Source organism: Pagrus pagrus (assembly GCF_965226575.1).
Source record: "Pagrus pagrus genome assembly, chromosome: 10".
NCBI lineage: Eukaryota > Metazoa > Chordata > Actinopteri > Spariformes > Sparidae > Pagrus > Pagrus pagrus.
The window spans coordinates 29,280,739-29,307,467 of NC_140194.1; the positions used below are offsets into that span (position 1 = coordinate 29,280,739).

Genomic DNA, 26,729 nt, shown 5'->3' on the forward strand with positions numbered 1-26,729 from the left:
TCGCTGCATGTTGGAACAGTGAGATGTGAATCTGATCAAGTTCACCCACAACTTCCCTTCAAATGTGCTGCTTCTCACACATGCATCATTATTCTTTTAAAAAACAAAACATAGCTGTAGCAACTTTATTTAAATACAGTATAAAAATAATGTAGGAAAATACAATAATAGGATAATACAATATGTTTCCTTATTTTTGCCTTTGAGCCTTGATTTTCTTTGTAGGGACATACCACACATCTGTCCTAGCTGTCAAGAGGACACAGCTGTAAAAGGTCCAGTCAGGGTATACACATGTCAGATGTTATTGCTCAAGAGGAAAGCGGAAGGTCTTGTTTCCCGTCCTGCAGCGCAGCTCCACACCGTCCAACCTGAGCAGGAATGGTCCTTCCTCATGTTCATCAACCACACTCTAACAAGCACAAATCAGACACATAAGAACAGTAACCAGCTAATAAATTCTGTGCAAGACATTGAGTCAAAACTGCTGTGACGGAGGCTAAGTCGTATCATGTGTACCCAGTGTTATCTCAGCTGCTGTCAGAATGGTGCTCAGGAGTGTTCAGCAAAATAATCAACTGCATACACATACTACCTACAGTGAATCCATCTAGATCCTGACTGTAAGTGGAGAGTTTTAAAAATGTTAACGGTACATCAGCTGATATTCATTTCTAACACATTTTTGATGATTACAGCATTTTACACTAATAAATTAACTCGTGAGCGCCCTCTGGTGGACAAACTACGTGATGGAGACATTTATATAAATAACCTCACACAAATCTTTGGCATTTTTGTACTTTACTCATTGGTCAACAGGCATGCTGAATAGATGTAGCTGAAATAAAGTAATAGTTAATATAGGGGTGTAGTTCCAAACAAACTGTAGTGTTTCGAAATGGACCAGGGAACCACCTCATACCTAAGTAACTGAACACATAGGTCTGGGCTATATATATCGTTATCACGGTATAAGACTATATATTCTCTTAGATTATGGATATCATTATACCCTGATTTGAGTGTTGTCTTTTCTTAGTTTTAAAGGTTGCATTACAGTAAAGTGATGTAATTTCCTGAACTTACCAGACTGTTCTACTTGCTATAATACATATCTTTACCCACTTAGTCATTATACCTACATTACTGATGATTATTTATCAGAAATCTCAATGTGTTAGTATTTTGTGACAGTATTAATAGTCATTCCTACAATATTGTTGCAATATTGATATCAAAGTAGGGCCTATATGGTCAAAAATATGGTGATATTTAATTTTGTCGCCCGGTCAAAGCATTAATAAAGTGCTTTTGAGGAGATATCCAAATATCAAGGTATATATCGTACATCCACAATATGGCCTGAAATACTGAGATATTGTTTAAGACAAAACTGCCCAGCCCTATGAACACACAATGATTTTATTACCTGCAGCTCCTGTATGCACTCCTCCATCTGACCTGTCATGTCTCCAACACACCAGGCCAGACTCACATGGAAAGATGGATCCTATTAAAACAAATAAGAGGGAACATTATGGAAGAAACACATGGATGTGCATCACTTCAGATTCTTTTGGATGATTTGTTCATATGTTTAAAGGATAAGTTCAAAATGTTGTCATTATCTACGCACCCTCATGCCGATTTAAAGTTGGGTGAAGTTTTGTAATCCACAAAACATTTCTGGAATCTCACACCAAAACAGTGTTACAGACTTCTTCTAAGCAACTGAAGTAGATGGTGATACCAAAATTGATTTTAAAAAACAATATTTAACAACACACAGTCGAGGTTATGCGCCTACTTCAGACATGATTTATGCCAACGCTTTTAGTTTTGCAGTTAAAGTGAAGATTTCGACATTTACAAGGGTGTAAATGATGTCTTTTCAAATAGATTTGGAATCTCAGGGCTTCCCGAGACTTGGATTATGTCAGATGGGCAGTATGGAGCCATTTTAATTATCTATTTGGTTATTTTTTACCTTTTAAAACAAGTCCCCATCTGCTGCAGTTGTTCAGGAGAATGCTCTAACAACGTTTGAACAGAAATGTTTTGCAGACTACGAAGTTCTCCTGACTTTTCATTGGCATGGGGGTCAGTAGATAATGACTGAATTTTCATTTTTGGGTGAACTGGTTCCCTGAAGACGAAACAAATATTAACAATCAGTCATTAGCTGATAATTCTTTCAACAATACATTGTACTAAACACTGTATTTTAACGTGAAAACACACCTGTCCTGTTAGCTAAATGACAATTTTGATCATCCCATTCACTAATTTAGCACATTTACTGTATTCACTGTAAAAGACTAATTCAGACTTAAGAGTGACAAATGAATCACATGATAAAATCATCAACCTTATAAAAAGTGTCCAGGCGAAACTCTGTCATTGTTCTGTCTACTGCCTGGACCAGGTTCAACAACTGAGCATGCCCAGTACACACTTCCATCCCCAGAAACGTCCTGCAGGAGACATCAGACAGACACAAACAGTACAGCCAGTGAGATATGAAGAAGTGATTCTTGGGAAATTAACACAAATGAAAGCAGACCAGTCAGATACACATATAAATGGTCTTCAATTATATTTCATCATTTGGCCATTGACAAATAATGAAATGTATCTGTGGCACGTTAATCAACTTTTTGCCAACAGCCAGATACTTTTTTGTTTATGAAACCTTGGCTGGTGACCAAGTCATACTCTATAGACAATTAAAGACCTTTACTGTACCTTGTTCTCTCAGCGTTACAGTAGACCCTCAGTCTCCCCGCTGAGCACACAAACCTGTCAACAAGAAAATCAACATTAATCAGCTTCTCGTGCCATTTGCACGTCTTTTCTCCAACTTTATACTTACTACTACTTGAGGCAAGTGATGCTAAGGATGCTGCTTGAATGCAACTTTATTCACCTCACCTTGAGATAGTTATTATTAGAGAGCTATTATATTTATGATCATTTTTAATTACATTTTTAATCTAATTACTTATTTCATTTTTGACTTCCTTTCTGATCTTGTTTTTTGTGCTATGGGGTTTTTTTTTATTTCATCAGCACAACCATTTTTAAACATATTTTGTATTAAGGGCTGCTTGTGCAATTAAATGACATGTCCTACAAATTATTTTCTGTATATACTGTAGATGCCTTGCAAACTCAATAGCTAACACTGGTGTAAAGCACAAAGAATGTACAAATCATAAGAAAATATAAGTTCTTATAAAAGGGGACTGAATCGTCCTGTGAATGGGTCTTTAGTAATGGCAAACCTCTTGCAGTGCACCAGGCCTGCTCGGAGGCTCTGTGTGAAGGGCTGGATCCAGTGGTGTCTCAGCACCACAGTCTGAGACAGGCTGAGGTGGAACTCCTCCTGCGAGCTCATAGCCACACCGTGGGCCCTCGCTACTGAGAGCAGCTCCTCCAACAGCTCTCTGAACTCCTCCTCAGGCTGGTCTGATGTGGAGAGGAGACAGGAGAGAAACCAAATTAGAGGTTCCAGGGGTACTATGGGCGAGGGTGGGACTTTTGCTGATGATCAATCAACCACAGTCAAGTGTACAGATCGTACATGGCAAGTAAACATAGGTGGCCCAGTTGCCTCTCTCATGTTTGAAGGAGCGGATGCGTCCGCCATGAAGGCTGCTGTCTTCAGCCTGAGAGTCCACATCCTCTGGAAACATGGCCAAAAGGCAACCAGGAAGAGGTAACCTGCTGGAAACAGATCACTTCATTTTATCTGTCATGTTTCACTCAATAACTGCATTGTTGAAAACCTCATGTCAAACAATGACCTTAAAAATACAGTTTCAATATGTTTATCATCCAGGGTGGTGGTGGTGGCCATTATCAGAAGTAAAGAAATAAACAAACTAATAAATAAATCTTTTAAGAATTTAAGAAAAAGTTTCCCTTGTCATCCTCTTTCCTCATACAGTCTGGTAAATCACGCTATAATACTCAGCCAACAGAAAGACACCACACAACTCTCCACATACCTGGTTTTAGGAACCTGTTCCTCAGTTTTAGCTTTCTTCCTCGCTGGGCAGTCACCCTCACCATCATCTTCCTCTCGGCACTGTCGAGAGCAGCTTTTGTTTTGAGCAGTCGCCGCTTCACTTTCCTCCTCCGAGCTGCTGCTGTAGCCGACCAACATCCCGAAGTAACGTTACGTGATGTGTCAGGACAAACCAAACATTATGTATACATGTTAAAAACTATAAAACCGAGTGATTAACACACTCATTTAGACTACAGTGGAAGTTAACATGTTTGTTCGGCTTGCAAACGTTTTTTCAAGAGACTTCCACCTGTCAGACAGCGTATCTTCCGCTCAGTCCTGCGCTTCCGATGTAAACAACCTGTTGTAACGCTAATTTAGGTCCCTGTGAAACACAGTCCAGTCTCTAATCAGTTCCGCCTTCAGAGGCTGGCTACAATATGAATACAATGCAATGTTTTTTTTCTGTTTACTTTGATGTGCTCAGCATAAAAAAAAAAATCACTGATATTTCTTCATTTGTCAATAATGTGTTTATTTTATGAGAACATTTTAAAGCGGTGACAGGTTCAAGCTGAAACTGGAGAAAGATGCCATTATTTGTATACACATAATATTGACTTATAACAAGTCCCTAACGCATTTATTTTACTCTTTAGGATGACAGCATTGGATGTGGTGATTTTATTTACATTTGCGTGTTTCATTTAAGCTATCACACATGTGTGTGTTTATGTATGTGTGTGTGCGTGTGTTGTGAGCATGCCAATTAACTCTTGGTTTATTCATGTTCCCGTGCGCGGGCAGAGGCTCAGAAGCTAGCCGATAGCTAGCTAGCAATTCATAACAAAATGAATATCTTTTCGCCAGCCGAGAGGATGCCCTAGCAGCCAAATAAATGTATATGTGAAACGAAAGCGTTTATGGGGTGATTTGGGAAATTGCGGGAGTAATTTGACTATTTTAATGACCCGCGAATCCCAATTATTTCGGCCCCCGGAGCCACAGCGCCCAAACAAGAGAGCATTCGAGCACCGTTTGCGGATGTGAAGAAGGAACCTAACGCTATTCGGGGGAACAGCTAAGCTGCTACAGGCTGGCATTATATCGGCAATACTCAGTAGGCTTGAATGGACTCTCCGGGTATGTAAATTCGGAATTTCTCATCACTGTTTACATGCACCACTCACTAACAAACGCGTCGATGCAGCGGTTGCTACTAGGCTATTATTTTCCTGTGGCTAGCTTGCTAACGTTAGCTATCTCCTGCGCCTCTGTGGCTGCGTTAGCAAGCGGCTAGGCTAGCCAGCTATCCTATCTTGATTACAGTGATCTTTGCCTGGAGACGAAAAACGTTATGATGCGCAGACGCTGCCTTCCACTTTTTTAACCGCGAATCGTTCAGCATTTGGATTTCTGCATAGACAGGGGTGGGACTACATAACCAGTGTAATAAAAATATAAATATACGACCTAGCGCTAATTGGTCGTGTCCAAGTGTGTATAGTGAGTGCTCACTTGCTGTGCGTTTGTGCGATCACAGATGTTGCACATTTTCGAGTTGATTATGATTACGTTTCATAGCACTGGGGTGATTTTAGAAAAGCCAAAATACAGTGTAAACTATTGTAAAAATGTTCTGATTCCTCCTGTCCTCTGTGCTTTTAGGATGATAAATAAGACTGATGTAAACACGTCCTGCTGTCACCTACGTTTTACCACCTGTCAGAAAAAAACCTGCTCAGACATCCTGTTTGCGAGGCTGAATACAGAGTCTGGCACTCAGCTGTTGTAAACATTGCAACATGCCTACTATATTACTTGTCTTCATTTTCTTAATGTCTTCCTGTTTCTGTTTAGTTTACACAGAGGGAACAAAACTGGCTGTTCAAGCTGATGGAGCAAGTGTGAATCTTTGTACATTCAATCTTTGAAAAGTAACACAAATACTTTTTTCAGCCAGGGTGTTCTGTCTCTTGTATTATTGGATGTTTGAGATGTGACATACTGGTGGAGTCCTTAACTTAAACCCAAAGACACTGTTGTTAATGAGTCATCTCTTTCTGACCATTGGTATTTTAATTGTCTTTCATGCAGATACCAGCTGAAGACCCAGAATAAAGTGAAAGTAGGGGATTCCTGACGTTGAATCCTCCGTCACAGCCGCATCACTGAGCACTCTTGCCTGTTCCTCAGTGCCAGTCGCTGAAATGGAGTGAGTTTCTTGTCCTGTTATCCTAGCACACTCTGAAGCCTTTGGCACATTATTTAATCCCATTTCCTTTTTTTTTTTTTTTTTTTTTTTTTTTTTTTTACTACAGTTGGGCCACACCAGCTGCCAAACTGAATCCCTACACCCGAGCCCGCATGTCAGAGGCCTGGCAGCAGCATGCAGTCGCTCCACCTCAAGTTGTCCACACCCTCCCCTCAGGAGCTGAGAGCGCATTGGGCTGTGCTGTGTATGGCATCGTACTGCAGCCAGATGCTACGTCTTTACAGCAGCAGACCCAGCATGGACAGCACAGCCAACACGGACAGCAACATGGCGGGAGTCAGCAGCTCAGAGCTGGGCAGCACAGTCAGCAACAGCACCCTGCTCAGGCCCAGCAGACCTCCCTGCAGGTAGGGGCAGAGGGAGGACACAAATGTGGGGCATGTGGACATGATATCTCCCACCTGGCCAACCCACATGAGCACCAGTGCATGGTTAGTCAAGACAGGTCATTCCAGTGCACACAGTGCATGAAGATTTTTCACCAGGCGACGGACTTGCTAGAACATCAGTGTGTTCAGGTGGAGCAGAAGCCGTTTGTGTGTGGGGTGTGTAAGATGGGTTTCTCCTTACTTACCTCTTTAGCCCAGCACCACACTTCACATAACAGCAACAACCCAATGAAGTGTTCAATATGTGAGAAGACCTATCGCCCCGGTTCTTCTGGCAACAACACACCCAACTCAAATAATCCCCAGCAGCCCAGCAGTGACGGGGCGTCAGCCAGCAGCAGCTCATCCATTCTCCCCTTTCCCTCGGCCCGAGACCGGCCCTACAAATGCTCTGTCTGCCAGAAAGGCTTCAAACACCTGTCAGAACTCACACGGCATGAGAGGGTGCACACGGGAGAGAAACCCTTCAAATGTGACACCTGTGACAAGGCCTTCAGCCAGTCGTCACACCTACAGCACCACCAGCGAACACACAGCAGTGAACGCCCGTTCAAGTGTGCCGTTTGTGAAAAGAGTTTCAAGCACCGCTCCCACCTCGTGCGCCACATGTACGTGCACTCTGGTGAGCACTTGTTCAAATGCAACTTATGTGAGCTGCACTTCAAAGAGTCATCAGAGCTCCTTCACCACCCTTGCCACCCGCAGGGTTCCCGCCCGTTCCGCTGTGCCACATGCGGTAAGGGTTTCAAGCGGCCGTCTGACCTTCGCCAACACGAGCGCACGCACTCAGAGGAGCGTCCCTTCCACTGTGACGAGTGTCAGATGAGCTTTAAGCAGCAATATGCACTGGTGCGACACAGACGCACACACAAAGACCCTACTGACCGGCCGTTCAAATGCAATCTGTGTGACAAGGGCTTCATGCAGCCCTCTCACCTCCTCTACCACCAGCACGTCCACGGCATGGACAACCTGTTCAAGTGCGCCTCATGCCAGAAGGAGTTCAGCCAGTCAGGAGAGCTGCTCAGACACAAGTGTGGCGAGACGTCCAACACCTCGCCCGACAAGCCGTACAAGTGTGACGTTTGTGGCAAGGGCTACAAGAAGAGCTCCACGTTACAGCGTCATCAAAACTCTCACTGCCAAGAGAAGCCCCTCAAGTGCTCGCTCTGTGACCGGCGCTTCCTGTCCTCTTCGGAATTTGTCCAGCACCGCTGCGACCCGTCTCGAGAAAAGCCGCTGAAGTGCCCTGACTGTGAGAAACGTTTTAAATACTCGTCAGACCTGAACCGACACCGGCGCGTACATACGGGGGAGAAACCGTACGAATGTGGCCACTGCAACAAGGGCTTCAAACAGCGCGAGCACCTGACCAAACACCAGAGCACGCACTCCAGAGAGGGCCAGTTCAAGTGTGTTTGGTGCGGCGAGCGGTTCAGTGACTTGGGCTCTTTGCAGGATCATACGGTGCAGCACACAGCTGATGGAGGGGGTTACCCTGTGCCCCAGTGCTTATAAATCCTTGAGACTATTTCCCATCAACAGACGCTCCCCTCTCTTCTTGTTCGTCTCTTTTAGGCTATTTATTCAGCCTAACTATCATCACATTAACAGGACACTCCAGGCTATTATTGATGCACTCATTCCCACCGGTGATACATTAAGTCTATACTCCATGTCCCTGTCATTCCATATAATTGTGAGGAGGCCTTTTTTTCTTCCTGCACTTTCCTTTCTGTTCCACCTCTTTTTCTTCTCACCTGTCCTCTCCCCCTTTTTCTCAGCCCCATGCTCAGACTGATGATAGCAGTGTCAGTAGTTACACAGAAACAGGTACCGTAACACAGGTTAATCTAGAAATACTTTGATTGTTCCATATTTCCTCTCCTCAAAAAATGTCTTTATTTTTTTAATAGTTTGCGGAGTAACAGAACCTGTCTGTACGACAACAGTAGCCACTAGAGGGGGATCATTACCTTGTTTTCTCTCCCTCGCTCTTCAGTCTCTCCCTCCCTCATTCTTCCAATTTCTTTCTGCGTCCTCCTCTTCCTGTCTCAGCCTGTTTCTGTTTAGCATCAATAGACTGGAAAGTTTGACTAACACACGCGCTCTGATTCATTTGTCTTTGGTCAGGTGAAAGATGACTTCAGACACGTTTGGTTTTCATCTCCCCGCAGTAACACAGAAACAGTCTATTGACCCAACCGCCCACTTCCACATCCCTCAAAGTTTTAATATGTTTACACTTATTCTTTAAGAAATGGCCAGTAAGCTCCTCAACACATGTGAAGGGAAACACTGCTGGGGGAGTTTCAGGATTTATTGTCTTATAGTGAAATAATTCTGATGATAAAGTATCTGTGAGTGTATGTGTGAGCCATGGTGTTTATGGCTACACCTGTTTGTACCAAAACACCAGTATGAAGCAGCACCCAGTCCCAAAGGTGTGCAGACTAACCAACCAGCTGAAGTTAACCAATAAAATCCCTGATGATTGATACCATTCTCACATTTAAGTATATAGAAATATATATTTCACACTAATATACTTGTCATATTCCTGCAGAGGTCAGTGCTGTTCGACTAACGTGTCCTGAAAACATCCTCGTTTAAACATTTCACATCCTTTCTCAGCCTGTACATACTGTGGTTGTATGAGATGACTTGGAAATGTCTGAACGTCTTTTCTTAAAAACAATACGTAAGAACTGTTTTTGTATTCTTGCTACTTTTTACCACGTGAAATGTTTTGACAAATGCTCTTTGTTGTTTTTGTAGTCCATGTAGTGATTGTATCGGTATGTCGCAGGGAATCTCAAAGAGCCCCCTGCGTGTGTGTGTGTGTGTGTGTGTGTGTGTGTGTGTGTGTGTGTGTGTGAGTCTGAGTGTGTGAATGTAAACAGTATTCTGTCAAACAGGGAAATTCAGACTGTAGAGAATTGTATTAGAAATGTTTCAACAGACCTGCGCCTTTTTTTAAATTTTACTAACCTTACTGGTCTGTGTGAGCTGTTTTTGCGGGATGAACCTGCACTTTGTGTTAAATATTTTCCATGTTTTCAAAGAAATATTAATATTGTTTTTTTCCTGTTACATGTTGCGTTAATGTTGACGTCGTGTCCGTCAGAGTGAATGACACCCTCCTCCTCTTTGAATGCTATGAGATTCTTGTTGCGCTTAAGAAGTCTGGAACACAAGTTGGTTTACATTTCAGCTGTGATCGCCACCGTTTCTTGTTCTGTTCATCTGGGGAGCCGTCTCCCTCTCTCCCCTCCTCTCCCCTTCGCTCACTGTTGATTCATGGTTTGAGTGCAGTATTGAATACAAACAGAGGAGGCCAAGGAGACGGAAGTAACTCTTTTAATTTTGATTCTGGCACAAAATTCTTTGGTTTTTGTTTTAGCCTTAAAATGAGGCCACGGTGCCTCCCTGCTTGCTTTCTCTCTCTTATCCTTCATCATGCGAGGTCAGATGGTTGGTTCTATCAGCCATCGCATTTTTATTTTGATTTTCTGAATCTGGCATTATAAGACTTTGAGAACAACAACTTAAAGTGTTGAAGTACTGTATGTTTTTTCACATTTGTTCATTTTATTTTTTTATGAATATTCTTTAAATTGATATGAATATCTATATTCCTTGAGGGAGAGACCAGGGCCTTGGAGTAGGTTTTTGATAAGACTGGCTGTATTTTTTAATAGGGATCGACCGGGCTGGTACGAATACCGATTAGTGGTGATCAGGGAGACCGATTTGGATATTTGGAGCCCACACATTTGCAGTGAAAATTAAAATCTTGATGAAACTTTAGAATAACCAGTGATGGAATGTAACCAATCAGACAGTGTTGTGGGCGGGACATTTAGCGAGGCCACAAAGGTGACTACTGAAGAAGGATGCTGCATCAGAGCCAAAGTATTGCATTTTTAAATTAATTGATTTGATCAGCAATCGGACACCAAAAAAACACTGATACTGATAATCAGAAAAATGCTCAGTATCGGCCCCAGATAATCGGTCTATCCCTATTTTTTAGCAGTTTTTACAATGTAGAATTGTTTCTGAGGCCAAATTGCACAAGAAACAACCTCTACTCAAAGAATTATGTTGGTGGTGATGTATTATTTGAATAACCTCTTCAAAACACGTCAGAAATCAGTTAGGGTGGGTTCATATTTGCCAAGAATTACATGTGATTGATGACTTTTGACTTGTAAATTGGTGCTGACACATCATCAGATGTGCACAATGAGAGATAGTCACTCCAGGTGCAGGACACAGACCTCAAATACTTTTGAAAAATAATATTAATCTAATACAAGTGTATGTTCAAAGCCTAAGAATAATCCCAGCCCCAGCAACACTGGTTTAGTTATTAGTATTATGAGGGTGACTGCCTGGTCATGCATTTGTCCTTTGTGTCATGTAGTACTGTTCAGGTGTGTAAAACATTCAGTGCCAGGGAGAGCTGTGCTTGTTACGTCTCGATTAATTCTGGGTTTATAAAAAAAACCTTCCCGTGTCTAACAAGCAGTCATGGAAAGGAGAGGAAAGTATCCTGTATAAGCACAAACTAAATAAATCCATCCTTCTGTGTTTTGACTGATGGTTTCAATGGGAATATTAAGTTAAGTTCACTTACCCACCCTCCTCTTGCCTTGTTCAGTTCCAATAAATAAACCTGTCAGACCCTGGTGTCTCTCGCCCTCTGCATGCTTGCTGTGTTAGTTCCTGTGTTCTGTCCCTGGGAACTGGTGCTAACCCTCCTCCTCACAGCACTGTTCCCTCCTATAGCTTTTTCAAATTGTACTGTAGTTTATGTGAATGATGTTGAAAAAAAGAAAAGAAAAAACTTTGTGGCGACGTACAGTACATGTACATTCATGCTAAGATTATCTGTATGTATGTAGCATTCAATTACACAGCACTAACAAATAAACATTTTTTCATTTATAAACTTACACGAGTCAAGAGATTATTTTAAGCAGGAAATCAACAGAGAGACATTCTGATTTATGAGAGGTGTTCTTAACAATCGGTGGCTATTTTTAATTTCTAGAATATTTACTTCATTTCTTGAAAAGTTGTATTCTAGCAGACCACATTCATTCAGTTCTTCGTCGGCGTGAGTACTGCCAAGATAATTTTAAATGTAGAGAAAATTCAACCGCAAAACGTCTGATTCGACAGAGGTGTTGTCTCTGTCCTTTGTTGATTGTTACAGATGAAGCCATTAGCCATAGCTCACATAGTTTGCAGTCTTCACATTTTTATGTCTATTGGAAACATCTCGACTCATGGAAGATGGCCTGCCCCTTCATATATTTATTATTACTGGTGCATTAATGTGTAATTCTGATTTTTGTAGTGGGTAGTGAAGAAATACATCATATTCATGAAACAATGTGTATTCATATATGAAAAAGAAGCCACTAACTGTTAAGTCAAGTAAATGTAGGGGAGTAAAAGTACAATCTTTCCATCTGAAGATGTGGTGGAGTTGAGTTGGAAATCGCTTACTCAGGTACCTCAAAAGATTTCTTTATTACAGTGGTCTACTTTAGCAAATATACTTAGCAACTTTTCACAGCAGCTGATGCCTCAGGAAGAGGCAAGATGCTGCGCTGCTAATACCCTTCCCCAGCTGTCCAGTCAGTAGTTTTTAATATTGTTTAAAAACTTTAAGGTCCAGTGTGTAGGATGTGATGAGCAGAGCGGACTGTGTGGAAGAGGATCTGCTCCAATGGTCGACATAAAAGACTCATTCTAAAGTAACAAAAATCCAACAACGATCCTTGGTTTCAGGTGATTTAATGAAAACATAATAATCATAATTATAATGAATATTTCTTCCTTTCCTGCAAATAGATCGCCCCAAACCCTGCACACTGCACCTTTAATTAATCTGAGTGATTAAAAGAGTGCTCCAGTGATTATGAGAGGCTGTAATAACTGAGAGGTCTGTGTATGTCTATAAAGCCACAGTAATTGTGGCTTTTCTCAGAGGAAAACAGCTCTCAAGCCAAAAACTATTATTAAATCGACAGCATTAATTTTTTTTTTTTATATATAAAAAATAATTAATGCTGTCGATTATTTATTTTTCTCCATGTCATGTCAAAATTAAATAAATAAATAAAATTAAATATACGAATAAAAAACAGTGTAATATTAAGCTGCTTCTGCCCCTCTACCACACCCTCGTCACTAGAGGGCGCTGTGTCCCGGCCGCTCGGTGGAACGACACATTCCTCATCTTCACCCCGGCAGCCAGCTGCTTTCACATCCGGGCGGCTCTCTCGCTCCTCTTCAATCGCAATCCGCCTTCCTTCCCTGCGCTTTCGACCGGGGAGGTCTGCGGCTGTAGAAGAAACCCCCGAATCCCGGGCCCTCTGTCGGCGTCTGGTACCGGGCCACTGAGGCGCTGCTTCCCCGCACAGCCGGTCTCACATGACGCGGGCTCCGCCGATGGTGGTGCACGGCGCCGAGCGCTCCCCGTCGGTGCGACATCTCCGCGCTGAAGTAGCATCGCTGGCTAACATTAGCTAACAACATCGATCTCTCTGCTGCTCCACCCCCCTCTCCCTCCGGTCGACCTCCCGCTACCGATCAGTCACATCAACAGTTGATTGATAGCTTACACTGGACCACCGATGGCAACCCCCCCACCCCGACCGTCCATCGGCTAGCGCAGGAAGCCCACTCGTTGCCCCCCTAACGTTTGGGATTTCGGGCCCACAAAGAGAGGAGCTTCGGAGTTTTAACCCGTGATATTATCACCAACCCCCTCTCCTCCTCTGTGGCCTTTTAGGGGTCCGTTTCCTCTCTACCTCAGCACCCCGATGCCTCCCCGTCCCTGTGTGTAACCTCTGCTGCACTATCACCCAAACTCTCATCAGCCCCCTCTCCGAGCCCCACCGACACCGGCTCTGCTGCTTCTGACAATCCGACCAAGGAGCGCTGCTCGGCGCGCACTGACTGCGGCGAACCCTGGGCGGAATCTCCGGTTCTCTCCCTCCCTCTCCCCCTCTCTTCTCTCAGCCTGGCTGCGGAGCGAAGCTAGCTGGCTGGCCTGTTCCACTTCACACCCACACACACACACACACTCACACACAGCAATTCCAGTCTGCCCGTGATCCCCTACACCCCAGCAGATCTCCGTGACATACGCCCCACAGCAGCGCCCGAGCCTCGGGTCTCGCCATGCCGGGTCCGGTGGCCGGTAGCAAGTCCCGTGTGTACGCAGACGTCAACACGCTGAAGAGCCGGGAATACTGGGACTACGAGGCCCACGTACCTAACTGGAAGTGAGGATATTTCTATTTACTGCAGGTTGCTGTGTTTGCATGCATGTGATGTGTGACCACAGCAGATATTGGATCTCTGTATGCATGTGTGTTGGTGGAAGAGGGACAGTGTGGCAGATGGGTGCCTATTATTAAACATTAGCTGTGAGGGTGTGATGACATGGTGGTAGTACAGTCTGTCAGTCTCCCAGCCCACTGCCCTGCGGTTCTGCACCCTGTAACACCTTCCTCACCTCCATCTCTGTCCCCATGTTCACCCCGTCTGTTGACTTAAATAACACCCACCTCAAGTTCAGAACCACATATCACTTAATTCCCTCAAGCAAAGCTCATCTCAGTGACAAGCACACTTTTGAAATTACTCACTGACTTGATTGCACGCTGAGGCTGAAAATAATCTTCCTTCGTTTTCACATAGTCACACAAGCTCTGCACTGTTTCTCTGTCTGTCCCTATAGCAACCAGGAGGACTACCAGCTGGTTCGTAAACTGGGCAGAGGGAAGTACAGCGAAGTGTTCGAGGCAATCAACATCACCAACAATGAGAAGGTGGTGGTCAAGATCCTGAAGGTGAGCAGTCGGATCTCCTTGGGCTAAACGCTGAATGTCCTTCCTGTATGTGATGTGAAGCCTTCCCCTTGAAATGGAGTTAAATAGTAATAGTGATAGTTTGAAATGAAGAATGAGTCAGAAATTGTTCGAATTCCTGAAAACTCCTGACACTGTTTGCATGAATTGTAATTATTTAAGTAAGTCTTGATGCAAAAATGTCGAACATTCCCCTGGAAAGAATGCAGCAGCAGCAGCATGTCAATCAGGATCAGCAGGTTGGAGATCCAGAGTCAGAAATAGCCCACAGGAGAACATCTCTGCTCTTACATCATGATGTGATTTATTATTTTTTTTCTTAAACCCCAAAGACCTCTGTTCTGAATATTTGCTTGGTTTTTCTTGTGCAACTAGCCCGTCAAAAAGAAGAAGATCAAGCGGGAGATCAAGATCCTGGAGAACTTGCGAGGAGGGACCAACATCATCCGACTGGTGGACACAGTCAAAGACCCAGTGGTAGGACCGCTAACGGCATGCCTGTCCTGTTGAGATGAGGGAATGAGTGGAGAGTGTTGGACTGAAACTGTTGAGAGACATTAGTTGGCTTTTTTTTTATTAGGTGCCATGATTTCACAAAAGGATGCTTTAATTACACCTATACAATTATGGATGCAGCAATTGTATTTTTCATGCTAAATTAATTTTCTTTTGAAAGTGTTTCGAATTCTGCATTTTCTTCCAGCTGCTGACAATTTTCTACTGAAAATAGTATAATCCAGGAGGACTGTGTGAAGAGCAGTCCTGCTTCTGTGCCTTGTTCATAGCATTTTCTGGAACAAAGCAACCAGTATATTCAGCTGGCCATGTGATATGCATTTTCACATGTGTTGTATAGATGGAGATATTTCTGAAACGGCACTAAACTGCTTGTCTGGATGGAGATCATTTTTGTTTTAAGACCTTGTTTTAAAAATGCCCACGTACACATGGACTAGTGTCTCTATGAGTCCCCAGAGAGAGTCCAAGTCTCGCCCCGTCCGTTGGTCCACCATGGGACCTTGTTTCAGAAACAATGTACAGTAGTTAATGTGTGAGACCTTTTTTGATCTGACACATTTGGTGTTTGTCAATTTAATCGACAATTTTTTCAACTCGAAAAATTGATCGACTTGTCTCCATATACATTTTTTTTTTTTTTTCTGAAATAAGGTGCCATTAGGAACACCAGGAGGGGAAGGACCCTGCTCCTCTACTTATATACTGGCTTTAGATCACCGCAACAAATTAAAGGAGCGGGACAGAAAACAGGGGCTGAATTTCTTAGAACAACGCTGACAGAGAAACAGTTTTTAATATGAAACAAATCTCAACATGATTAGAGCAATATTGGCACCAGCACTATGACGTCCTCTCTCTGTGCATCCCTAATGTAGTAATGAATAAATAATATCCACAGGAAGTTTGTATGAGAACATTTTAGGTGGCATTTCTTTTCTTTTTGTTCCATTCACTCTTAACAATCCCCCCAAAACGCTCCTCTTGCAGCATATGATCGAACAGCTGCCTCACATCTGTGTCACATAAGGATATTTAAATCACAAGTGAGCGCCTGCCAGCAGTGTACTGATGGGTTTGAGGAAATCATGGATTTAAGAAGTGATCACAGGTGTTGCAAATGATATGATCACTTTTGGGAGGCACTGACTGATTACAGACTGGATGTGATTATTGTGTGCATCGTGGGGGTGAAACCTGTTGCTGTGGGAAAGTAAGACACGCTGTAATTCCATTTTATTTTTACTTGTCTTGTGATTATTTTGGTTTACGGTGGCGGGCTTCCTGGAATTCGCAGCTGTCAGATCCTAAGAAGTAGAGTCAGAAAACTTAGTAAATTACCTGGAGAGTTTGGGGAACAAATGGGCCACTTTCATGTATTTTTAGTCTTTCAGTCTGTGCTAGACTGAAAGACTCTTTGTTGAACTTTTCAGAGGTGGAAGCCATGGAAGAGCACTGACTTAGCCTCTGTGTGGGATCACGTTCCCTTAGAACTCCAGTGGTTAGAAAATCAGTATTATATTAAAAGCTTTTGGAGAATTAGCCTGAAATCAAGCAGCAGTGTCTGCCTGTCTGTCTGTCAAGCTTCAGATCACGGTGCGGTTAGATCTGTGATTAATCAGCTGACTGAATCAGCAAAGAGCTCTTCCCTGCTCGTTTTCTATTGTTGATGATTTTTATTTGACTGATTTCGACTCTCTGCCTCCCCCCGCCCCCTTCCTCTCTCCCTCTCTCTCTCGGTGGCTGTACAGTCCAGAACTCCAGCGCTCGTCTTTGAATGCATCAATAACACAGACTTCAAGGTACAATGATCACCTCTCTTCTGCATGATTCTGGGGCTCTGCTGTTTGGTCTTTGAGGTCACATTGAATGTGTTGTGCCTTCACTGGACCCTGCTGCCTGTTTAGCACGTCCCATTTTGCAGTGTCTTGATCAGTAGGGGGCAAATGGCTCAGGGGGGCATCAGCTTTTTCCTGGAACTAATTTGAAATTCAAATTTCGGTTCAAATCCTGATGTAAATTTGTTCTTCCCCACAGGAGTTGTACCAGAAGTTGACAGATTATGATATCCGTTTCTATATGTATGAACTACTGAAGGTGAGTCTTGATTTTTTTTCTATTGTTTAAATGTTACATTTAATGAATCAGCAATGTTCCCACTATTCGTGGCAACATTCCTGGGAATTCATACGACATGTTTCCTGCTAATGTGGGCTCCTTGTGTCTGCCAGGCTCTGGACTACTGTCACAGTATGGGCATCATGCACCGTGACGTTAAACCCCACAATGTGATGATCGACCACCAGTTGAGAAAGGTAGTTGATGCCCCATATAGTTATTTTTTTTCACACACCCACACACGCTCTGAATATTATCTCTCACCCGCTCTCTCTCTGTTTATTTTCTCTCTGGCACTCGTCTTCCTTTCATTACTCCCCTGTTATATTCTCCCACATTTGAAAATGAGCTAGATAATTGCGGGTTAGTAATGCATTAGCATTGGCTTTTATAAGCATGTTGTCCCTGTAATGTGTTTGAGTCCAGTCTGCGTGAGATGATTAAACTGACAGCAGATTTATTTCCCATCTGAATTAGTGGGTTTTTTGATGCTCTCCGTTGGTGGGTGCTGCAACACAGTTCATTCTGTTCCCAGCTAATGAATGCATTTAGTGTGAAATATAATCTGGCGACTAATGAGCATGAGCAGTTATGGCAGAACAAAGTCCGTGTCAATCGAGAGAGATGAGGAACGCCAAGCTAGGACTGAAGCTGTAGCCTCTGGCTGGTAGCACAGCGCTAGTGGGCATTGTTGTCTTGTTATGGCTCTTGGTGCCAATGGCTATTGCTGTAGTTGTCACGTTAGCTGTGGCTGTGATTGTGATTGTGACTGGCTGGCTTTTTTTTTTTTGTTCCACAGCACCAAATATAGTTACATTGACCAGGAAAGAAGCTGGTGCTTCTGCTAGCTTAAACTGTAGCTTCACTGTGGCTTGTGTTTAGAGTTACACATTAAAATGTTGTGTGACAGCCTAAACTGCCACAGCTACAGCCATAGCTGAAATCACAGCAACAGCAATGTACACTCCATGCTACAGCCATGGCTATAGTCTATTCACAGCCACAGCCACAACCTGCCACAACCTGCCACAACTGCAGCTCTAGCATTAGCCTCTAAAAGTAATTACCCTGCGCTAGCTATTTTAATATAAGCTTCAATGATGCTGATTTGTGGCCGAGTTACCTGTTGTAACCACGATACGTTTCAGCTGCAATCTCAGCACAGTGTGACTGAAATATCAGTTTACAGAGGAGAACAGATCAGCCTGTTTAATTACAACTAAACTAAGTAAACCAACTGCAGAGCTTAACAACAGAGCTTGATTAATGAAACGGTTGGCCGATATTATTGTCAGATATTGGCCTGTCACAGATATATTGGTATCAGTAATAGAGGCCGGCCAATGCTTGATTTATGATGTTGCTTCTGATACCGATGTTGGTAAGTTCAAAATTCGGATGTCAATATATCTGCCAATATACACTTGTGTTGTCAGGTTACTAGAATTTCTAATTTTGATACAAATATAACAAGGCTTGTTTACTGTGTGTAAAGCACAACACAATCTTAGTTCATTTACTCGTTACGTGGGATCGACTGACATGTTTTTTTAGGGGCGATGCCGATTATTAGTAATCAAGGAGACTGATAACAGATATTTGGAACTAATATGCCGTTACAGTTAAAAAATAAAGTCATAGTGTCCAAATCTATAATAACCAGTGATGGAATTTAACTAACTGCAATTTACTCAAGTACTGTTCTTGTACTTTTGTAACCAGTAACTCTGCAGAATCAGATTATTTGGTGTTAATTGTGACGAGTTACCAATCAGATAGTGTTGTAGGAAGGACCTTGAGCGAGGGTTAGGAGGCGAGACTGTGGAAAATGAGTATTGAAACTGTTTCACATATTCAGAATCGATTTGTGTCGATATTTTTGACAACACTGCTAAACACACAATTTTCAGATGATCCTTCAAATATGGTTATCAAACACTTGCGACACAGATATGTAACAGTCCACATATAGGTTCTCTGACATGAACACTTAAAAGGTGCTCGGGGTCAATAATGTCTTTACGGACAGTAATGTTTATTGTTTAACTTAAATATATCCTGCACACAATTACTGTTAGGCTGGTGTGATGGGTAAAGGCTCACAGAGCTTTGACCTCATACCCACAGCCACTCACTGGCTATGGCTACAGTTAGAGCTTGAGCCTGCAGGGGTTTCTGGGAATTGGAGTGCGGAAAAAACACACAAATTAAATCACAGCACCAAAAAAGAAAAATTTCAGCTGTTCATTTTCTTTGTCGTATCCCACTGATTGAAACTTGAGCTGTAGCTGTAGTAATGCACTACTATCTGCTGAGCAAGCAAAATATTAAATCCAGTAATACACTTCTGGCCTTGTCCAGCAGGGGGCAGCAGCTGAACATAGATGTGTAACAACTCAACATCCCTTTCAGAATACATCAGGAACACATACACACACACATCCACCTTATTCCAGTGTGTGTTGATCAGTGATGTTAGGTCACACCTGACGGTGTTGTTCATTCACACTTTCTCTACATTCTGTCTCAAGGCTGTGAAGCTAAATGAGGATAAATTGTGTGTTTCCATAGCTACGCCTTATAGACTGGGGTTTGGCAGAGTTCTACCACCCATCCCAGGAGTACAATGTCAGAGTGGCGTCACGATACTTCAAAGGCCCCGAACTGCTGGTGGACTACCAGGTAACACACACACATACGCCCACACACACATCTGCCCACATTAAAACAACCATCAGAGAGACTTCACTTTCTGTGTCGCTGTCACGTTTACAAGAACACACGTGCACACACAACATATACATTTTTAAAAGGCCTGCAGTCACACATTGATGAGACAATGTTGTCACCACACGTGGATAATCCTGACGCCTGTGTTCTCATCATCGGCAGTGCTGTTTGATGATTTTGTGTTTCAGATGTACGATTACAGTCTAGACATGTGGAGCTTGGGCTGTATGCTGGCCAGTATGATTTTTCAGAAAGAGCCCTTCTTCCATGGACAAGACAACTACGACCAGGTACCTGCGACACACATGTGCAGCTCACACACACACACACACCAACAACAACAGCAGCTCACTCAAATTGATTGAAACAGATGAGTGCAGATCATTATTTACTGATTTCATGCACACATACTGGAAAAAATCTAAATGTCTGGCTCACCTATGTGCACACACAGAGGTGTTTGGTGCATCCTGTGTCTCAGTTAGGTGCAGGATGTTAACCCAACATGTAATGGAGACAACCTGTATTTGTGTCCTGGAACTGTATCGGCTGTAATCTGTGCCTCACTCTCACGTGTCAACAGTTTAATCAGAAAGAGAGCGCTGTCATTCAGCACAAACAGAACTAGAGCTCCGAGGAGATTTCTTAGGTTTAACTAAGAGGCTAACAATCTTCCTGAGCATAGCTTTACTTGTTAAGGGTTAGTGGATAAATGTGTCAACCACAATGTGACGGATTTCTTCATGTTTCAAAGCGCTTCAGAGTTTGAAGTCTGGTTTGTTGTGTTTTCCAGTTGGTGAGAATCGCCAAGGTCCTGGGGACAGACGAGCTGTTTGGCTACCTGCGTAAATACCACATCGAACTGGACCCGCGCTTCAAAGACCTGCTGGGACAGTAAGTCCACTCTGACTTTACCTCTGGCAATTCCATCCCACTTATTGTGACATACAGTAGCTGCTCTAGAGCTGAATCTAAAGTAGAAGTCAAAACCGAATACAGGCTAAAAATATCCTGATGAGCACTAACGTGAAGTAGCCGAAGAACGCCCGCTCTGCTGAAGTCCTTGAGCGACTCACTGAAAGTGCTAATTTGATATTTTTAAACTTTCAGTGCTGCTGGCCCTCTTCTGACTCACACATGCCCCCTTAAAACAGTCCCATCAAAGACAAATAAAAGGCATGTTACATCTGGAAAAGAAAGCCCCATTATAGGATCTATCCTCGCAATCCTGGCACGCCTGATTAGGACCATCGACTTTCACTTTCCAGCCCACAAAGAAACATGTTGTCCTGCCTGCCTTTATAAATGGCTGGGTTGAAACTGCGTCACAGTGGTAGTTACAAACATGAGTTCACCTTTTCCACTGCAACTCCCTGTTATTGCTCCTGTTATGTAATGTGCTGAGGGGGAATTTGGTGGGAAACGTCTTTAGCACCATTTTGAGCCACACTTACACAGTCTTAAAGGTACACTGTTGATTTTTCTTTAAAATGTCATGTTTCTCACCAGAACGCAGTGTGTTACCCTCAAGCCTCTGAAACCTGATTTGGTTAAATCCATGGTCATATCAGCTAGCTTTTCTTTGCCTTATTCTGACTTCCACATTACATTACCAGTGCATATCACTGCCAACTGCAATGCTGAAGAAATGTGTGTCCATTTGTGCATAATAGTAGTGCACAAAAAAAAACAGGGACCCACTTATCAAAACATTACATTTTATTTTGGAAGAAGCCGACAACTGAATTCACACACTATGATCCCTCAAATGTGGGATGGGGGCAGAATATTTTAAATATATAGAATTATAAATTACCTTTTTTCGTGCATTACATGTTCTGAAAAAAAAAATCTATATGTATGTCCCTCCTGATTATATCGGCCAGACTCCACTCCACAGCACCACTCGTGTTCAAAACTCCACAGGGTGCCTTTAAGTTCTGTGTCACTGCAGCAACACTTGGAAGTAAACACTCACTGTTCACTGCTGCTTTAGTTCCCACTGCTCAGCTGTTGGAATAGATTTGAGTCCTCACGTTTTTTCTGTTGTCATGTGCTTATCAGATAAGACCACACTTTGCAGTTTACAGTCAATGCTCATCCTATATGAGCATAATAGAAATAAGTAGCAAAAACAAACCAGAGTACAGGACACAAGAGAATCTCATTATATGGGTCAGTAATGTCACTGTTGGCATTAGTGGCACTGTCAGTAGCTGTTCCCTCAGCAGTGGCTGCTGTGTGCCCACAGGCAGAGCAGGAAGCGCTGGGAACAGTTTGTGCAGACAGAGAACCAGCACCTGGTGAGTCCTGAAGCTCTGGACCTGCTGGACAAGCTGCTACGCTACGACCACCAACAGAGACTGACTGCCACAGAGGCCATGGAGCACCCGTACTTCTGTAAGCAGGACACACACTTCCACACACAGTGCACACAGGCAACACACACATACACAGTGAGCCTTTTGGGGTCTTCTAGATGTTTGTAGCACAAGCTAAACGTAAGTTTGATAATAATGTAAAGTCAACAGTAACTCCTATGTTGTTGTGTTAAAGTCAGGTAAGTGCAGCATAAAAAAACTATTGTTTGCTGGATAGCACAATGCTAGGTAGCACAATATCAGGCTTCAGGTGCTCCTGGTGTAAATATTAAAGTGAACCTCTGGCTCCTCATTTATCTATAGTATTTTTCTGGGTTTTAAAGATGATCCTAAACTCAAAGTAGCATTAACATATATTGGTGAGGAAACCTTAAAATGTAATTTCTCTCCTCCTGCAGACCCAGTAATAAAGGAGCAGTCTCTGTCGAACTCTGACAACAACATGGTTTCCAGTGGCAACACTACAGCACGATGAAACACAGGTAACAGTTTGAAGATTACTCACTGGTCACGGTGTATTTTGATGATTTCTTTATGTAATATACACCATTAAAGCCACTACATGTAGAATTTGACAGTGACTATTTTAGTTAAAAACATTTAAATAAGTGGACTCACATCATCAACAGGATGAAGAAACAACAACAGACACGTTACAAAGACATCTGTGTATTGTGTTGTGGAGATGTCTACGGAAGTTAGCATGCTAACCAGCTAGCCACGGCCTATCCTGTCTCATAATAACACTTTGTTCCGGCAAGAGGCTATTGTCCAGATGTCACCACTTTTGCAGACTTGTGGACTTTGTGGGTGTGATCGCACTTCACATGTGCTGAGTGCTACCAAACCCACAATCTCATCCACAAAAGCCCTCAAGCAGACTTTCCGTAGACTTAGAGAGAGTTTGCCCTTAGACTTCAGTGGTCTTAAGTGGACATGATTTTATTGCCCACAATTCATTGCAATACGGACGTGACATTAAAGTTCTTGTTATGAATGTTTGAAACAATTACTTCATAAAATGTTAGTTGAATCACGTCGGCCAGAAGTCATTTCCTCCCACATCATGATACAAAATATATATGTACAGTAGTCTTCAGGACTGTCTATAAGAGGCTTATTCTAGCCTTACAGTCTCGTACCCTTGCAGACTTGATGGGATTACATTGAAAACATCATAGTACGCATGACTGAAGCATTAGAGGGCTCAGTCTGCATGTCCGGAGGCTGGACGTTTGAATTCAGCCATGGTCTAAATCACCTCTGTACTGTATCGCCTGTTGTCAAACTGACCTCCAGCAGACATGGAGGCTGTGTTCAGTCCCAGTTTAGTGCCAAGCCGTATTCAGTGTCACGTCAAGCTGCCAAATCTAGTTGAGCTGGGCCCGGTTGCCCATGGTGACCCACACTGTGATCCAAGGTCCCAGTTCAGACAAACTCTAGAGCCACTGGCTCCCAGGCTTAGTTTGATTAAATGAACAAATATAACATAATATATACTGTATATATAATTATAATAACACATTGAGCAACATCTGTATAAAATCTATGGCAAAAGACAAATAAGCAATGAAAGAAGTAGAACTGAATAGATATAATATTAAAACAAATGGAAGATACTCTGTGCTTCTCTTCTGGGTGCAGCCAGTACAGGGCAAATCACAGTAGCATAAAATCAATATTCCAGCACACACCAGGATATAATTGACACTTATTTATTAACAGTTACATTGAAACAAGAGGGAGCGAACTATGTGTTTCGCATGTTGTTTCATCAGATTGGCTCTGTGCGTAGTTACCAACAGGTGTATCTTTCAGTAATCAGGTGCTGATCAGCGGAGAATCCTACAAGGTCACATTCCCCAATAGACACACTTCATCAATAAAAAAAAAAAAAAAGCCATAATAGGCAATAGCCACTTCAATTCCACTGTACAAAACTATAAACCATCTTGTGTAAGATAATGAGATACAAAAAAGAATTGCATCAGAATACACAATCAGGCTGATCTGATCACAGTACTGCAGAAGACTAGATACAGAATCTATAAGATTCCACAATATATAACAGTACAAGCTACCAAACTGTAAGTGCCATTCGTATCCTGGTGTGCACTGGGTTTTTTCAATCTAGATATAGGTTATATAGGTAAATGTAATAAAATAGATTATATTCAAAATACAGTTCAGGCAGTGTTTATGCTCAAGTAGCTAGCGTCAGGTTTGATTTATGTTAAATGGGCTTCTCAACCTAGCGGCCGAACACTTTTTCCAGGGTCACATTGAGTTACATTTCAATGTCACTTTTCTACCATTCAACCAAAGAATTACTGTTGGGGTGTCAAACCAGTCAACTTCTGTTTTTCTTCTCCACTTTCAGACAACAATGTTTTTTTTTACAAGATTGCCACTCAGGGGATATTATTAGTGTTACAAACTCTATTCAATGAGGAGAATAAGGATAAACAGCCAGTGATGGGTTTTTATTACAGTAATTTGATCAGAAGAAAGGTCGACCTTGCAGATACGATGCCTGTTGAAATGTCATGTCCACTCTTTTGTTTCCTCCTCCTCACTCTCTTATGTTCTCTTTCTCTCTGCAGAAGTGGAAGAAGAAGGATGTTTGTTACCTCAACTTTGTACCCGGTTGTGACAGTAACTTTGACAAGTGTACAGTGACAATGGATCAAAGTAACTCTGACCAGTTACATACTCAGATATGTGCATACGGATACACACAGACACACACAGATACATACACGACAATGCAAGCACACCCTCTATACAAACACTTATGCAGACATGTATACGTACACCCTCCTCCTCTGTATCAGTCTGCGATTGGCTTGTCCTGGTTCCCTGTCCAGCAGCCTGACCAATGAGCTTGAAGCTGCTCCCCCGTCGTCCCCCAAATCGTCTTTTTCCTCCCAGCTCAGTCTCATGTAGGTCAACAAGGACAAACTACTTTTAAAGACAATTCAGTCCCTCCTCCTCTCTGTCATCCCTCCTTTATGTCAGCCCCTCTTTATTTGCATCAGCATGGAGAATGAACAGGAGTGTGAGCCTGTACGAGCCCCAACCCCCCTCCCCCTCTCCTCCCGACCTGTTCATCCATCCGTCTGTCTGCCCCCCCTCCTCCCTACCATCCTGTATCCCCCAACAGACAGACAGACGTCTTAGCACTACTCCAGTACTGAAAGTGGCATGGTGGACTCTCTAGATAGAATGATGATGATGATAATAATAATATTAATGAAAAATAAATGATTTTTATTTAGATGAACTCTGCCTGTGTCGAGAGTGAATTTATTGCTTGTTACATTTTGCTCTGATTTGATTCTGATTTGAAAAAGTGATAAAAATCCATAACAGGGTTTAAGGATAGCTGCCACTGCTTTTACACCTGAACATGACACTTAACTGCAACGAGAGGAATTGATTCAACTTTATGATCATTGCTGCAGTTGAATTGGATTGCATTATTGTAAGAGGTGTTTCTATTATTTTGTCCACCCCATTTATGTTAGTTCCCACTACAAAAGGTGTCTACAGTACCACATTTTGCCATGATGACACACACACACCCACAAGGTCAAAACATTACAAGCCACGCTGATACGGCTGGTAATCAACACCTCTCTGAAACAGTAAAAAAGAGAAGAGAAAAAAAGGAATATAACCTTTTTTTATTAGGTGATGCAACACAAGACAAGTGAGAGACGTGAAAGGAACAACACTAACAAAAAAAGACAAAAAACTATTATTATATGTATATTGTAACCTTCATGGAAGGAGGAATTGTTGCAGAACTGTTGTATTGGAGTGCATTAGTCTTAGGTAGGTGTACCTCTTAAACTGGAAACTGGGTGTATATATTAAAGGTCCCCTCCACATATGTATTTATATAAATATGTCTGACATGGGTGTTTGCAAAAATGTTTTACCATTATAAAATCCTCCTCACACCTACTCCCTCATTAAAGAGTCAAGATTCTACAAATTTACAAATGTTTTTCATCTCACAGATTTAAAGCAGCATGTAGAAATTGGCACGCCAATTTGGCGCCCCACATAGTTTCTGAGTGCAACGTCACTGTTGTAAATACAGAACACAGGTCTAACAACTACAAACAAAACTCATTACATCATAACAATGATATGTGTTGAAAACTCGTATGTTGAAGTAAACATGTTTGTAAGGCTGTGATCCTCCCCTCTCACTGAAGTTACATAGTGCAGAGACAAGTGACAGAGACACCATTCAGCCTGTTACAAGACACTGTACCATCAACATGTTTTGAAGCTGTTATTTTAATTTTAAAAAGTTGCATAATACCTTAATTGTTGGACACAAGATGTCTCCATTCTCAGTATATGTGCACTGGAGGCGCCAAGTTTCTACATCACACT

At 42.5% G+C, this 26,729-nt stretch overlaps 3 protein-coding genes across 4 annotated transcripts; 2 read left to right on the forward strand and 1 right to left on the reverse strand.

Moving 5' to 3' along the window:
- Nucleotides 1-58: 58 nt before the first annotated feature.
- usb1 (U6 snRNA biogenesis 1) lies at nt 59-4,383 on the reverse strand. Of its 2 annotated transcripts, none has more exons than XM_084364735.1 (7): nt 4,014-4,383; nt 3,587-3,726; nt 3,288-3,471; nt 2,749-2,802; nt 2,372-2,477; nt 1,433-1,513; nt 59-412 (listed from the first exon to the last, which is right to left on the reverse strand). In XM_084364735.1, exons 1-7 carry the CDS (start codon nt 4,169-4,171, stop codon nt 305-307), a joined length of 831 nt encoding a protein of 276 aa, XP_084220861.1. In that variant the 5' UTR covers nt 4,172-4,383; the 3' UTR covers nt 59-304. The 2 variants fall into 2 exon arrangements, with proteins under 2 accessions (XP_084220861.1, XP_084220860.1); XM_084364734.1 differs by having other exon boundaries at nt 63-412; nt 3,587-3,729.
- Nucleotides 4,384-4,626: 243 nt separating this feature from the next.
- Nucleotides 4,627-11,368, forward strand: znf319b (zinc finger protein 319b). The gene is made up of 3 exons (XM_084365015.1): nt 4,627-5,158; nt 6,113-6,230; nt 6,337-11,368. The coding sequence occupies exons 2-3, from the start codon at nt 6,226-6,228 to the stop codon at nt 8,195-8,197; spliced, it is 1,866 nt and encodes a 621-aa protein (XP_084221141.1). The 5' UTR covers nt 4,627-5,158; nt 6,113-6,225; the 3' UTR covers nt 8,198-11,368.
- Nucleotides 11,369-12,955: 1,587 nt separating this feature from the next.
- On the forward strand, nt 12,956-25,602 carry csnk2a2b (casein kinase 2, alpha prime polypeptide b). The gene is made up of 12 exons (XM_084364434.1): nt 12,956-13,986; nt 14,445-14,556; nt 14,950-15,051; nt 16,842-16,892; nt 17,128-17,187; nt 17,322-17,405; nt 19,780-19,890; nt 20,127-20,228; nt 20,732-20,832; nt 22,190-22,338; nt 22,718-22,801; nt 24,923-25,602. The coding sequence occupies exons 1-11, from the start codon at nt 13,883-13,885 to the stop codon at nt 22,792-22,794; spliced, it is 1,053 nt and encodes a 350-aa protein (XP_084220560.1). The 5' UTR covers nt 12,956-13,882; the 3' UTR covers nt 22,795-22,801; nt 24,923-25,602.
- Nucleotides 25,603-26,729: the final 1,127 nt, after the last annotated feature.